The following is a 14,421-nucleotide window of genomic DNA, read 5'->3' as shown; positions in this document are numbered from 1 at the left end:
ACACGAATGGGAGAAAGAAATACAGTAGAAAAAGAATGGGTAGCTCTGAGGGATGAAGTAGTGAAGGCAGCAGAAGACGAGGGCTATTAGAAATCCTTGGGTAACAGAAGAAATATTGAATTTAATTGATGAAAGGAGAAAATATAAAAATGCAGTAAATGAAGCAGGCAAAAAGGAATACAAACGCCTCAAAAATGTGATTGACAGGAAGTGCAAAATGGCTAAGAAGGGATGGCTAGAGGACAAATGTAAGGATGTAGAGGCTTATCTCACTGGGGGTAAGATAGATAGTGTCTACAGGAAAATTAAAGAGACCTTTGGAGAAAAGAGAGCCACTTGTATGACTATCAAGAGCTCAGATGGAAACCCAGTTCTAAGCAAAGAAGGGAAAGCAGAAAGGTGGAAGGAGTATATAGAGGGTCTATACAAGGGCGATGTACTTGAGGACAATATTATGGGAATTTTAAGAGGGTGTAGATGAAGATGAAATGGGAGATACGATACTACGTGAAAAGTTTGACAAAGCACTGAAAGACCTGAGTCGAAACAAGGGCCCGGGAATAGACAACATTCCATTAGAACTACTGACGGCCTTGGGAGAGCCAGTCCTGACAAAAAGTAGGTATTAAAATCCATATAGAAAAAATAAATCTTTGAGGTTCACTGATGACATTGTAATTCTGTCAGAGAAAGCAAAGGACTTGGTAGAGCAGTTGAACGAAATGGACAGTGTCTTGAAAGGAGGATATAAGATGAACTTCAACAAAAGCAAAATGAGGATAATGGAATATAGTCAAATTAAATCAGTCGATGCTGAAGGAAATAGATTAGGAAATGAGACACTTCAAGTAGTAAAGGAGTTTTGCTATTTGGAGAGCAAAATAACTGATGATGGTCGAAGTAGAGAGGGTATAAGATGTAGACTGGCAATGGTGAGGAAAGCGTTTCTGAAGAAGAAAAATTTGTTAACATCGAGTATAGATTTAAATGTCAGGAGGTCGTTTCTGAAAGTATTTGTATGGAGTGTAGCCATGTATGGAAGTGAAACATGGATGATAAATAGTTTAGACGAGAAGAGAATAGAAGCTTTCGAAATTTGGTGCTACAGAAGAATGCTGAAGATTAGATGGGTAGATCATATTACTGATGAGGAGGTATTGAATAGAATTGCAGAGAAGAGAAATTTGTGGCACAACTTGACTAGAAGAATGGATCGGTTGGTAGGACATGTTCCGAGACATCGAGGGATCACTAATTTAGTATTGGAGGGCAGCGTGGAGGGTAAAAATCGAAGAGGGAGACCAAGAGATGAATACACTAAGCAGATTCAGAAGGAAGTAGGCTGCAGTAGGTACTGGGAGATGAAGAAGCTTGCACAGGATAGAGTAGCATGGAGAGCTGCATCAAACCAGTCTCAGGACTGAAAACGACAACAATAAATAACTACAGCGTTCTGAAAGTTTAACTTTAATTATAAGGATTCGAACCTGCGACCGTAGCGGTCGCGCGGTTCCAGACTGAAGCGCCTAGAACCGCTCGGCCACACCTTCCGGCCACACGCAAATCAGCCAATACCACTTCATCGTGGAAAGGTCACTATGAGGTGCGGGTTTACGGCATCATTTATCATAGGGCCATATTTTTTTGAAGAGACGGGTGTTTCCGGTCCTGTTACCTGTACCGTCACTGGCAAACGCCATGAGTGTCTTTTGCGAAACGACGTCATTCCAGCTCTCCAATAGCGTGGACGTGTGCATGGGATCATTTTTATGCAAAATGGCGCCCCTCTGCACATTGGAAATCCAGTGCAAATGCAGCTACTGAAACGCCATTTCGGAAATGCTAGAATTATTAGCCGCCCTTTCCCTACAGCCTGGCCTTCCCGAACACTTGATCTTAATCCATGTGACTTCTGGCTGTGGGGCTATCTGAAAGATGTTGTGTTCAGTGCTCTGATTGCCAACTTAGCTGCATCGAAGGCACGCACTGCGCAACACATTCTGTATGTGAACCCGGAAACATTTCAATCAGTTGTGGAAGATGCTGTTTCTCGATTTCAACTCTTTGCAGAAAACGGTGGACAGCATACTGAACATGTTTTGCACCAGTCACACGGAAATTAATAATCCGGTTTCATTCTGATTGATGCTTTTTATGCGGTTTTTGGCCTCAGGACAATTAAAAACCGATTTTTCCCATCCGATGTGATATGTCTTTGCCGTGGTGGATGGGCTTATGTAACTAACGGTATCACACCTGTACACTCATGCACACTGAGTAGTAGTCTGTTTAACGTCAAACGTACACCTAAGGCATTGTTGTTTAATTCATTTGTCATTTGAAGTCGACCACTATTAAATTATGATGGTTACAGAGCCATCTATTGCTACATTTTGTAACTATTTATTTTTCTTCTGCCATACGTTTTCCCCCTTGTCTGATAATATTCCGTTGCAATTTGACGTCATTCTGAGCAGTGGTGTTATTTCTACAGCGGTTTGAAAGTTTAACTTTAATTATAATCACCCGGTAGATATATATTGTAACATCATAATTCTTGCCCATGGAGTAGAATGTTATATTGCAGTTTCTTCTGTATAACTGAATTTCTTCTTTTCGATCTTTAGATTAGTTTCATCCTTTTAGTAAAGAAATGTTTTACTGTGGCTATGTAGCTCACACAGCGTCTGCAACGTAACGTGTTTACTAATTTAGCATATTTGAAATTAACGTTTTTGTCAGTTGTGTGCAACTCAGCCACTCGTAAATATGTGCGTGGGTGCTGTCATGAAACAGAGGATTGTATGTGTTCGACTAGTTTTCCGAGATTTTTACAGCAGTCACACAGCGCACGTCCCAAAATGTGGAGATCTCAAAATTCGCAATAGTGATACGTGACGAATGTGTCACGCAGAAATGCACACAACTGCACGAAAACAGTAACAAGTACAAAATAATACCGCAGCTGGACAGAAGTGAAATCTATAAGACCCATCCAAATACTTATTTTAAGAAATCCGAAACCTCTTTGTAGAGACATTAAATAATTTGAACAAAGAACGCTGCTATAATATTATTTTATTCAGCGTTTCTGGTTAAAATTATTTAATGGCCTTGCAAAGGAATTGAGCGCTTCAGGCCCAAGAGAAATAAAAATCCGAAACTGGTAATAGTTTCATTTAAATAACCTTTTTTAAACCTTAAATGTGGCTGTTTTTTTTTTTTAATAATATACCTTATTATTATACTACAGCCACAGTCTGATGATGTCTAGTCTCGACAAGACAGCGATAATTTTAAGTCTTAGGAAGTCTCTTCGGAAGATATTTGTCTGGCATGTAGCCTTGTTCAGACGTGGAACGTGAACGATAAACGTTTCAGGCAAAACGAGAAAATACAATCTTTTGAACTGTGATGCTACAAAAGAATGCTAAAGATTAGAAGAGCAGTTCGGATTACTAGTGAAGAAGATCTGAACCAAATTAGGCAGAAAAGAAATTAATGGCACATTTTGACTCAAAGAAGGTATTGTTTGATAGGACAGATTCTGAGACATCAAGGGATCAGCTGTTTAGTACATCTACATCTACGTGGTTACTCTGCAGTTCACACTTATGTGCCTGCAGAGGGTTCATCGAACCATTATCATACTACTTCTCTTCCATTCCACTCTCGAATGGCGCGTGGGAAAAAGGAACACCTAAATCTTTCCGTTCGAGCTCTGATTTCTCTTATTTTATTATGATGATCATTTCTCCCTACGTAGGTGGGTGTCCACAAAATATTTTCGCATTCGGAAGAGAAAGTTGGTGATTGAAATTTTGTAAATATATCTCGCCGCAAAGAAAACCGCCTTTGTTTCAGTGACTGCCACCCCAACTCGTGTATCATACCAATGACACTCTCACCTCTTTTGCGCGATAACACAAAACGAGCAGCCCTTCTTTGCACTTTTTCAATGTCCTCTGTCAATCCTACCTGGTAAGGATACCACACCGCGCAGCAATATTCCAGCAGAGGACGGACAAGTGTAATGTAGGCTGTCTCTTTAGTGGGTCTGTCGCATCTTCTAAGTGTTCTGCCAACAAAGCGCAGTCTTTGCTTCGCCTTCCCCACAATATTATCTATGTGGTCTTTCCAATTTAAGTTGCTCATAATTGTAATTCCTAGGTATTTAGTCGAATTGACAGCCCATAGATTTGTGCGATTTACTGTATACCCAAAATTTATCGGATTTCTTTCAATACCCATGTGGATGACCTCGCACTTTTGTTTAGTGCCAATTGCCACTTTTGGCACCATAAAGAAATTCTCTCTAGAACATTTTGTAATTGGAATTGATAGTCTGATGATTTTACTAGACGGAAAATTACAGCGTCATCTGCAAACAATCTAAGGGGGCTGCTCAGATTATCACCTAGATCATTTATGTTAATCAGGAACAGCACAGGGCCTATGACACTACCTTGCGGAACGCCAGATATCACTTCTGCTCTACTCGATGATTTAGCGTCTATCACTACGAGCTGTGACCTCTCTGAGAGGAAATCACGAATCCAGTCACACAACTGAGACGATACTCCATATGCACGCAATTTGATTAATAGTCGCTTGTGAGGTATGGTATCAAAAACCTTCTGTAAATTTAGAAATATGGAAGGAAATGTGGGAGGGTGGGGTAAGAATTATAGAAGATATGAATATTGTAAGCAGATTCAACAGGATGTAGGTTGCAGTAGTTATTCGGAAATGAAGAGGCTTCCACAGGATAGTAGCAAGGAGAGCTGCATCAAAGCAGTCTTAGGACTGAAGACTGTATCAACGACACCAATACCGCCTCAGTTTCGCAGAATGCAACAGACTGACGTGTCATCAACTCGGTAAGTAATCGGAGAGAAGAAGATGCCTCGAGAGATTCGACTGTCCTGATTGCATATTCAGTCAAATTCTTCGCTAGTTCCCTGTTTTATCCTCATATATCCAACTGATATACGAGAAAGAAAGGGGAAAAACATCACACAGTGTGTAAGGAATCACGTAACACATTCCTCCACCTGTTTCAAGTATGTAACAAAATAAAGAATACAATTTATAAGGAGCCGGATTATGAAAGGTAAACGGACATGGAAATAAAAGTGCTATCCCTAGAGCGAATAAAAAGTGATTTTGAAGTTAAAATCTTCTGGGTTATTAGGCCGCGTCATGTTTCTTCTAAAATGATCGACGTTTAGACCCCACTGCTGGGATGTTCCTCAGGATCTTCTGGTGTCCACTACTGCTAGAACACTGTCAGTGACGAGTGTCGCATCCTCTTACAAAGGGGGAGTTTGCACGCGTTCGTGCTGGAGTGATAGTATTGGTAAAATTCGTATGGCTACCATTGGTGGGCCATAGTCATAGGCTAACATTCCTGCTCTTATGCAGAAGAGAATAGAAGCTTTCGAAATTTGGTGCTACAGAAGAATGCTGAAGATTAGATGGGTAGATCACATAACTAATGAGGAGGTATTGAATAGAACTGGGGAGAAGAGGAGTTTGTGGCACAACTTGACAAGAAGAAGGGACCGGTTGGTAGGACATGTTCTGAGGCATCAAGGGATCACAAATTTAGCATTGAAGGGCAGCGTGGAGGGTAAAAATCGAAGAGATGAATACACTAAGCAGATTCAGAAGGATGTAGGTTGCAGTAAGTACTGGGAGATGAAGAAGCTTGCACAGGATAGAGTAGCATGGAGAGCTGCATCAAACCAGTCTCAGGACTGAAGACCACAACAACAACATTGTTTGTGGCAGAGAATTGGCCAGTAACTGAACAAAACAAACTTGTGTTCAGTTTTTGATATTATTGGTTTCTAAAAACAGTACTTTACCTTACTTCTGAAGATGGTCCTAGTGCATTTGGAAACTAAGGGAAGAATGTGTCTCCCCAACGATTATTTTAATTCGTTTCCTGAAAGCTGCACAAGCAAGATCCAATCACTGTCTGTAATATAATCGCAAAGTTCTGCTGTCACTTCAGATCATTCCAAAAAATCACTTTGTAACATCCATACACTAGAGATATTGACAAAGCAGTGCTCCATTAACACTCTTGTCAGTTTAGAGAAAGATTGTGGGAGCACAAGTACATGCAATAAATAAAATGTATAGTCCAAAAAGCCATTTCATCATTATATCACCTCATTTTTTATTCTCCACCAAATAAATTTCTGTACATCTGTTTGTAGTGCCCATTGTTTCTGAACATTTTTCTGTAGTGTGATTCCTTCATGACATGTACTGTTAAACAATTCACTATTGGCATTGTACTTACTTAGATACTTACTTGTATAACTACTTATTTACTTTCAGTTTCCAAAATTACTTCTGCAGGTACCTTATCCGAAGAGAAATCTTAGAACTATGAAAAGCTGTTATAGTATATTTTTTTTATTGTCAACTAGTTTCAATCTAAAACTATCAACAGGTGAACAAATATTCGTTATGACAAGGAAGGATGGCCTGTTGACATTAAAAGTCATGCAGAATGCAGGAATCCACTATATCAAGCATCGTGGTTTTACTCTCTAGCTCAGTTTGTTGACATCAGCTGAATAAGTTATGAACACCTGTTGTATGGTGCAAAAGTAACTCTTGGATAAATGTCAGAAAATCTTAAAACAGTTGAGCACAGTACACCCATACACTTGCCCACATGGCTAAGTAGTAGAGTCCAAGCATGTTTACAAGTTTTCATTACAGCCTTAAGTCAAGTGATCCAGTTGTAAATTTAACAGGAATCCTAGCTACTGCATGGGATTGGATTTGAGTTAACCTTTGGGAGTGTGCACCTATGTATAAAGTGCACCAGTCACAAATAACATTCTTTTACCATTTCATTGTTGTTTTACAATTGTGATCATGTACCTATTCCTTCATATTGCTTCAGCTAACAAGGTGATAAGTGGTGGTGTCACATGCCCAAGTGAGCAGCAGTACTACGAAATAAATAGTGAGCTAGGTGATGAAAAAAACATATGATCTGCACAAGAATATGACCAGATTCCGAGCTAGCAGTACAGTCCCAAAATGAGGCAGTTATCTACAAGATAATTGGCAGGGATTTGATGCAACTGCGCTCATAATGCTTCGAGTGGATCATTAATTTGGGATAACACTTGTAAATGGCAACAGAGTGATATAATGGAAGTTTAATTGATTATTGTACAATTAAACAGTGATTTAGCTCATATAACATAAGTTTATTTTATCGTTGCTTATTTAATCTGAGGTTAAACTGTGATTTTGGTTATACATGTTTCCCGTGGTAACATAAACACAGCTATTCTTATATGTGTACAAAGTACACTACATGCCCACCCATGTTATGCAAACTGATGCATCTGCTTGAAGGTTAATAGCTTTTTCCTGACAGTCTAATGTAAACACATCTCTCTCTCTCTCTCAATCCCCCTTTTTTCCCAGGCCTGTCATAGTGACCATCTGTCACACCTGACAGTTGAAATGTTTGGGAAAAGGATAGTCTGTGTTAGTTTTGAATTCTTTTTATAAAAAATGAGTGACACTAGCATTAATTGAATTGCTAAGTTACTGTGCCTCTTAACTGGTGTGATAGCATTACATCTGGTATTTTTACTAGAACTCTCAAGGATCTGATTATTATTAAAATATTCAGAGCATGTTGCTTGAAATTTTCTAGCCTATTGTTTCATCCTTGCCTTATTATAGACACAAGGAGTATGCAAAAGTATAATGAGATTTGCGGTGCATCATGGTAGTATTAGTGGCAGTGGAGCCTTTAACAAATCCCATTGTGAGCTTTTGTGAAAAATATGTTGTAGTCTCTCTTCATTTGTGCAAAATGTGTTGGAGGTCTGCCCAGCAGTCATTCAAATTGTGTGTTATTGCTTTGTTTTTGTTGAATTTACTCCTTGTCAACACAGTATAAATCCATTAAGTATTTTTGACAGCAAGCGTGCTTGTACACAGGAATAGATGTGGAGTGAAGGAAAATCATTGGCTAAAGTTGAAGCAGATCTTCATGACCTCTTTACTTTTTATTTTGAAAAACCAGTAGCCTGGTTGAGATTTTAAACATCTATTGATATTCGAATGATGAAATACGTGCCTTGTGTCCATCTGTCTTTTGTTACCATAGCAAATGGATATGTATGGCTCAGTGGTCAGTTGAGATTGCATGACTTTTGGCATGTTGTTGTTAGTTAATACAACATCTTTCTCTTTTTCTCTTTTGGTATTTTAATCCTCCCTCACCAACTCCCTGTGCATCCCTTTTGATTTCTGTGTGGGTAAGCAAAAATACTGTCCAAATTGGCAGCACATCTGCAACCCATCAGCAGTAAGTTGTTACGGGAGCTGTCTGAAAAGTTCTCAGCCTCGCCCAGAGTTAGCAGCATTATTCACGTGATTTTTTTTCCTGTACATTGATACACATGTTAGTAGATGCCACATAAAATTACAAAAACATTCCAGTCAGCAGTGGGCTGTAGGAAGCAGTTGTGGTGCGAATGGAGTTGAAAAATGGAAAAAAAATTGAGTACTGTGCAGTGATTAAATTCTTCATAAAAGAAGGTTTAATGCTACCCAGAATTAGTTTAAGGCTTGTAAATCTTTATGGCAGCTCTACACCTTCAATTTCCAATATGAAGAAGTGGGTGGCCAATTTTAAACATGCCATGGAAATGTCTCAGATGGTCCACACCAAGGATGTGCAAAAAGTGCAAGCACACCAGAAATCATTGACTGAGTGCATGATATGATTTTGGAAGATTGGCATATAAACGTGTGTAAAATTTGTAATGTTCTAGGAAAAGGAACATGTTGGTCATCTTGCACCAGGAACTGAACATGAGAAAGCTTTGTGGAATGTGGGTGCCACATGTGCTCACTACAGATCACAAACACATTTGTACAACACTTTCGAAAGGTGTGTTTCAAGAAAAACAGAAGTGACTTGTTGCATCAATACGTGACAGTGGATGAAACATGGATTCGCAATAACTCATCTGAATCCAAACAGCTCTCTGTGCAGTGGATAGAAGCTGGTTCTTCAGCTCCAAAGAAGGCAAGGGTGGTACCATTGGCAGGGAAGATCATGGCATTGGTGTTTGGGGATGCAAAAGGAATTTTTTGTCTGATTGTTGTGAAAAAGATAAAACCATAACTAGAGGTTACTACTCTTATCTTTTAAGTAAAATGGACTCAAACAGTCATGGAAACAGACCTGGCTTATGAAGGGAAAAAATCATCTTCAGCAGAACCATGCACCTGCCCACAAATGGGGAAACTGAGGGATCTGCACTATGAAGTGCTGGAACATCCACCCTATTCCCCAGATTTGGCTCCCTTAGACTTCCATCTATTCTCAAAACTGAAGAAATTCCTCACTAGTCAGCACTTTTTGTCCAATCAAGAAGCCAGTGGGAAGGGGATAATGGCATTGTAACACCGCTGGGTGAAATGTATTGATATTAGAGGAGATTATGTTGAAAAATGAAAGTTCTTTGAAAGCGTAAATTGTCATTTTCACTGCCAGGCTGAGATCTTTTCAGACTGTGCTCCACATCACATATTGTGATAATAAACTTTTTTGTAGTACCATAACCTGTTTGCTGTAATGTCAACGCTGATGCTTGCCTTAGCTGTTTTTTTTTTTTTTTTTAACCCTATAGTGTTAAAGGAGGCTTACCTAATGTTAATGACTTATATTTAATAGTTAGTGGGCCTCAAATTTTTCTAGGAACTTGCTTCACAGGTTGCACAGTCTTGACAACACAGTCAACATGTGCCAATAAAGCAGATTTTAGGTATCTGCAAACCTTTAAGATTATGCCCACTGCTGTCTGATTGGCAGCCATAAGAATAGGTATCAGAGATCTCAAATGAACAGGGCAGTCTCAAATGAACAGGGCAGGCCAGTGTAGCTGAAACATAAATGTGGAACAATCAAACGCAGAGGATGTGGGTGTGCTGGGCAAGCAGGCACATGCTGCTGGTAGAAAGCAATCAGTACTCCGGGTTTCTACCTGGTGTAAACAGGGAGAAAATCTCTTCAATGGTGCTTCCACTTTTCATGTAGTATTTAATGGTGGACTGTGTCAAGGCAACAAAATATGGTAAAATGTTATATTCATAAAATCAGAACTATGGTTTAATATATACAGTACCGTATGCAATCAGATATACTAAAATGTTCATAACAATGAGAGAAATTAATTGCCACTAAACCTTTCAGTGAAGTATTATTATGTGTTGCTTGAGGTTTACCAGATGGAGTAGTTGTAAATATGGTTCTCGGGCAAGATGTTGGATGTCCTCGTGAAAATTCCAAAATATTTCATCTCTAGGTGTGGCGATCACAGTGCTAAGGCTGTGACCAAAGCCACTTGTTTCTGACAATCAGTGAAGAAAATTATTATTGTTATTATTATTAGGTACATTGGACCATGTCAGATCATGCAGAGCTATTATGTTTCAATCTTCAGAGATTTCAAACGGCTCTCAGTTTTTCTCTGTAGATTCTTTTTCTTCCTTCTCCACTTTATTCCTGATCTGGTGGAGACTTCATTCTCTGACAGTACTTCCCATTTGTTGTTTTTTTATGTTTATAAGTTTCTGTTAAAAAATATCTGATGGAGTTATATTTATGGCAGGCTGTGAAAACGTTGTAACTTCATCTGTCTGTGAAAACTCGTAATTCCAGTAACTAATAATGCCATAATCAAAAATAGATTTGAAGGTGCATGGATTTCTCAAATCTGTCAGTAATTAGGCTTCTACTTTACTATTACAATGTAGCAATTTTCTATATCACTTTATATTATTTTTTTAAAAAACAGTTTTTGCTTCACTTGCAAAAATTTAACAAAATGAAGTTAAAAGTTTTGCATTACCTACTATTGATATGAGTCTGTCCTAAATCCTTTTTGACGTGCTGGATCCAGGGTACGGTTTTGAGTTGCTCTAAATACATCGTAATTTCATGAGTGAGTCTTGTTGTTAGGAGCATGTTGATATGCTCATAAAATTTCTGTCTTCATTTTCTTATGTCTACTGTGAGATTTGATAGTTTTTCGGGGTTTTAGTCTATCAGTCTTCTGTACATATGGGGTCAAGTACCTTTCTTAGAATTTTGCTTTCTTCTCATAGGATATCTTCCATATCGCCTTTTCTGTGGAGAGCATTTTGCTAGTGTTAAAGACTTCAGCCTTGATTACTGCGTTATAGCGGCTGATTTTGGTGCATGTGGACATACATTTTTATTGTAAATGTAGATTTTACTGTAAATTTTCCTATGTTTTTGCATCCAAGTTTTCTGTGTCTTTTTTCTCTCCCCGTGTAGGTTTAACTATTTCACCTAACTACTTCAAGTATGGAACTCTCCTGATTTATCCACATTTTGTGATCAGTTTTTGTGTAGAGTGTTTTGAATAGATGTGCTTGATGTTTTGGAAAGGTATTTGGAGGCCAACTCGTGCGGCACATTTCTTAATAGATTTTTTTCTGTTTAATTGTTCCTTGTCGTCTGTTAGTATTGCCAGATCACCTGCCAGAGTTAGGCATGGAATTTGGACGTCATTTTTAGGTCTTCCAAGTTGTATGGGTTTCTAAATCACAGTGGCTGGAAACATCTCTATATGATGAGAAACAATCTATCTCTTTCATAATATTGAATATTGTTGTTGCTCTATCATGGACTTACCTCTGTTTGACACTCCAATAGTCTTATTTCCCCACTCTCAGATGACTGTGTCCAAAACAAGATTAAAAAAGATAGGAGGCAGACAGTTACCCTGCTGAACACCGGTTTTGATCAGAAATGGTTCTGACACCTCACCTATGTGTTCCAATATATTTTTGTATATTTATTAGTGCATGTCCATGTGTTTTGTATTTTAATCTAGATTATCACATTGTATTACAAGGTCTCAGAAGGGCCAGCAAAGAGAGGCACTACTTTCACAATTTGTAACTTGGTTATTTGATTTTAAATGGGGGAACATTTTTGTTAAATTGGCCGTTATATGGCAGAGTTGAGGGAAGCCAGTAAGGAACATACGTGCTCAGGATCTTACATGAATGGTTGTCAATTCTGGAGGTACCTGTGTTATTCGTTAACATGCAGTTTCAAGTGGGTGATTTTGTGCAACAAGTTGGGCACAACAGCGAAATACTTTTACTTTTGTTCGTGCGTAGTGCAATTTTGGCAGATTCCCACGCCACATGGTTACCACCCTAACCTTCCTCCCCCTACACACACACACACACACACACACACACACACACAGTCATAAAAAACTTACAATAACCAAGAAGACCATCAGTGTCAGAGTGAAGGCTTTTTTGATGACGTCTTTGTTGTGACTACTATTAATTCACTTGTGTTTGATTTATCTTGTACATAGGTGGCCTTCGTGGAAGTGATACTATTGCTGGCAATGTGATTGATCATTATGTACCATTCCTCCCATTAGAAGAGGAACATGTAAAGAAATGTATCCGTGATGCATTTGAAAGCAAGACCTCTCAACAACCTTCGAACAGTGATTTAAAGTAAGTCTTCTTTAAAAATGTATAGTGCTTACCTTCATTAGGGATGTGATTGTAGTGTATATAATATATTATATTCGCTAAATGTTAATGTTAATGTTAAATGATTGTAGTTGCCTAACTAGACCAAAACCTTGGCCTTGACATCAAAACTTTTACAGGTAGATACTGTATTTTGAACTTAAAATGTACCCTTAATAACTTGTCTGGTGCCTCTTTAGTCTCATTAAAACCCATGAGTCGAATCTTCTTACAATAATTGCTAGGTTATCCAAACTGTTAACTGTGACATACTACAATTCCTTTTCTTTTCCTTTTTTCACTCATGTTTATTGTTAATAAGCAATTCAGATGATCAGCTTGTTCTTTTTAGGATCCAGTTTTCAGTACACGAATCCATACGTTACACATACAACGAGTGGTTTGACAGAATTTTTCACACAAAAATGACGTAATAGTTTCACTTTTTAACTACTGGTCATTGATCCCATGAGGCTTTGTGTGGAATGTCTATTTAAAGTATGCATATTACAGAAATTACAAAACAGTAAAATGCATGACTATTATGTTTTGGGTATTAGCATAAAAGATAGGAAAAATGGAAGATACAATGGACAGTGATGTAATTTTTTTAAAACTAAAAGCAGTATAATTAGAAAATAGCAACATAATCAGTACTATCTTGTGGGAGAAAAGCTTTAATATGCACAAGCATTCCCAAAGTTAACCAAGAATTTCATAGATAATGATATTTTCCAATCGAAATAATTGATAAACTGACAGATTATTTCAGTTTAAGGTGTACACTTTGGAAACATAAAAGTTAGGACTACAAAATTATAAGATTGGATCATTCTGTAAAATGAACATTTTGAATAAGAATAATTTTTGAAGTATTAGTTTTTGAGAAAAAGTAAAACATTTGCTTGGAAGAGGAGAACAAGAGGTTTCATATAAACTACGCCAGTCTAGAAATAAACAAAAAGAGGTGGAATTTTGTGGAGTTCATGGATATGGTAATTCATGAACTTTTTGAAAAAAGGAGAAAAAAATGTCGTCACTCAACGTAAGTCACAATACACTTATTAAGAAACTCACACTCAAATCAGTAGTGGTGGGGGATATGAGGTCACCCATCTGTTGGCATGCAAGTGGCTATGTTTATGAGTGAGATGGCAATGGATGAAGCTGAGATTTTTCAGGCCTTTGTGGTTGGATACAGTGCAGAATGACTCGAATGCCAGGCTAAGGGTGTAGATATGGTAGCGATAAGGAAATGAAACTTTATGTTGGCTTACTGGCCTGCTTTTTAATGCTTCGTCAAGTGTTGCAATGAACAAGCAGAAGAGAACAGACACTTGTGTTTATAACTTCAGTAAGTGTAAAACATAGATGAAGCTTAAGAGGTTCTCTGCTCAGTTACCTAAATGAATGGCTACACCAGCCTGTAACTTTATTAGGATTTGGGTGTACACAGTGTCAGATTCTGTTTCTCTAGTTGAACACTTAGGTTCATTTACACATAAACATGGAAGTGACTGTAGTGCTCGACACTTGAGGGCTCTATATACGGCATTTGAGCACGTTTATTTTTAGATGGTACATGACTGTGTTACCTTTTACCTCCAGTTCACATTCAGTGCATGTAAAATCAGTGTTTTCTCAACGCATATGACCTCGCACTGAAGTGATGAAAACGGCTTGCATTGTATGTCTCCATCGAAGTTATAAGGCTTACTGCTAATATTCATACTTATATGATTTTTCTTTTTTTGGACAATCCTTTATGATTCGGTCATTACAAAATGTGCTATTTCATCAGCAGACTGTGAATAATAAAATTTAGTGAAA

At 38.1% G+C, this 14,421-nt stretch overlaps 1 protein-coding gene across 1 annotated transcript in view; it reads left to right on the top strand.

The window, feature by feature from the left end:
- Positions 1-14,421, top strand: part of LOC124774985 (torsin-1A-like) — an 89,277-nt gene that overhangs the window by 58,561 nt on the left and 16,295 nt on the right. The window contains exon 5 of the mRNA XM_047249729.1: positions 12,426-12,573. Coding sequence (XP_047105685.1) covers positions 12,426-12,573 — 148 coding nt within the window. The remainder of the gene's footprint in view (positions 1-12,425; positions 12,574-14,421) is intronic.

The sequence above is a fragment of the Schistocerca piceifrons genome, chromosome 2, assembly GCF_021461385.2.
Source record: "Schistocerca piceifrons isolate TAMUIC-IGC-003096 chromosome 2, iqSchPice1.1, whole genome shotgun sequence".
NCBI lineage: Eukaryota > Metazoa > Arthropoda > Insecta > Orthoptera > Acrididae > Schistocerca > Schistocerca piceifrons.
The sequence above is the reverse complement of the archived record's forward strand: the minus strand, read 5'-3'. Positions and strand labels throughout refer to the sequence as shown.